This window comes from Echinops telfairi, unplaced genomic scaffold (genome assembly GCF_000313985.2).
Source record: "Echinops telfairi isolate 266 unplaced genomic scaffold, ASM31398v2 ScPeMD7_7407;HRSCAF=8445, whole genome shotgun sequence".
Classification (NCBI taxonomy): domain Eukaryota; kingdom Metazoa; phylum Chordata; class Mammalia; order Afrosoricida; family Tenrecidae; genus Echinops; species Echinops telfairi.
In genome coordinates this window covers 141,844-143,311 of record NW_022111307.1, presented here as the reverse complement: position 1 = coordinate 143,311, position 1,468 = coordinate 141,844, and the positions used below count along the sequence as shown (strand labels likewise).

The window sequence follows — 1,468 nt, the reverse complement described above, 5'->3', positions numbered from 1 at the left end:
TCTTCAAACATTGATGAGACCTTGTTGCTAAGGCAAAAGTCTGTTATCAGTGAAAACAAGAGCTATTTCCACTTCTATTTGTTATATAATAGCCACAATAATGAACTTTACCACTAATCATGAGGTTTGTATGTAAGGTCATCATGCTTAAGGACCAACTCCAAGGAGACCACCAACAACATTGGTCTTAAATCATCATTGTTCTCAGGGTGCTTAACTACAACTTTTTGAAGACTATTTTTTATTTATCTATTCCATTACAGCCACAAAAAGAAACTGCTTCCTAATAGGCACACCATAAATAATGGGGATCCTAGTAATTCAAGTTTTTATGGATGCTTTATGTTTAAATTATGTAGTAGAGATCAACAGTATAATGTCAGTAATTATAAAAACTAAAATATGATTTAAAATTTTTCAGTGTAAAACTTTTTTTAACTCTTAAAGGTTTCAAAAATTCAAGAGGTTGTCTTATAAGGTAATTAAGTTCCATATCACTGTGATATTCAAACAATGATTGGTATCATTGTTGGCCAAACATTTGAGCAGAATTCTTGCATGGTTTGGGAAAATAAGAAAGAATAGATTACTTATTTTAAAATCTTTGACAGGTGGCAATGTTCTGCTTCTTTAACTGTGTGTTTATTGGACTTCTATATAAATACACTAAATCTAAAATGAAGAAAAACTAAAGGATCTAGTCAACAGATTATCATATTGGGAAAAGGATTATTTTCCAAACTGGAAACCCCTGATTTTTCACCTTGGCTATGCAGACAACGGGTGATTTGAACTTGGATATGTTGTTTCAACATCTCTAGGTCTCACTCACCGTAGCAGTGCTGGTTTTGATAACTGTTAAGAGGATAAAAAGGTTACTGTTGGGCACATAGTGGGTGGTCAATGAATGGTCATTCTAATTTTTATCCTAACCCTTTAGAAGAGGTCCTGCATCTACATGAAATAAGACACCAAAAGTATTATTGATCATTTATCCTTGAGCTGACAGATATTCTTCTTGGTTTGCATCAGGAAAGTAGTAGAACACACCAAAAGACGGTTCCGTGCCCCCATGGATCGAATTGGTGGAAGCCGACTTTCAAATTCCAGAGGCTAATGGTTCCAATTGTGAGTACAAATGAATTGTTTTAACTAGCATTTCACAATTTCACCCTAGGTTATATGTTTCTCTTTTAATTTCTTAGTTTATTGTAAACATTACAGTATCGAATTCACCTGTTACTGCTGTTACGTGCTTAAGTTGCTTCTGTGGAAGGGTCCAAATAAGGACAAGTATTGTAGTATCCCTCTTTTAGAAGAGGACAACAAGAGTTAAATGCAGAGAGAACATGTTCATAAGTGCGTACCAGGGAGGAAATCACAGGAAAGGTACATTTAATACATTTGTTTCTGTCGCTGTTGCTAGCTGCCATCAGCTTGGTTCTGACTCATAGTGACCCTAAGCACA

At 34.9% G+C, this 1,468-nt stretch overlaps 1 protein-coding gene across 1 annotated transcript in view; it reads left to right on the top strand.

Moving 5' to 3' along the window:
* The window catches only part of OSTN (osteocrin), a 44,635-nt gene extending 43,518 nt beyond the window's left edge, over positions 1 to 1,117 (top strand). Inside the window, exon 3 of the mRNA XM_004713400.1 lies at positions 1,033 to 1,117. Within this exon, the coding sequence (XP_004713457.1) occupies positions 1,033 to 1,117 (85 nt within the window). The remainder of the gene's footprint in view (positions 1 to 1,032) is intronic.
* The last annotated feature ends 351 nt before the right edge of the window (positions 1,118 to 1,468 follow it).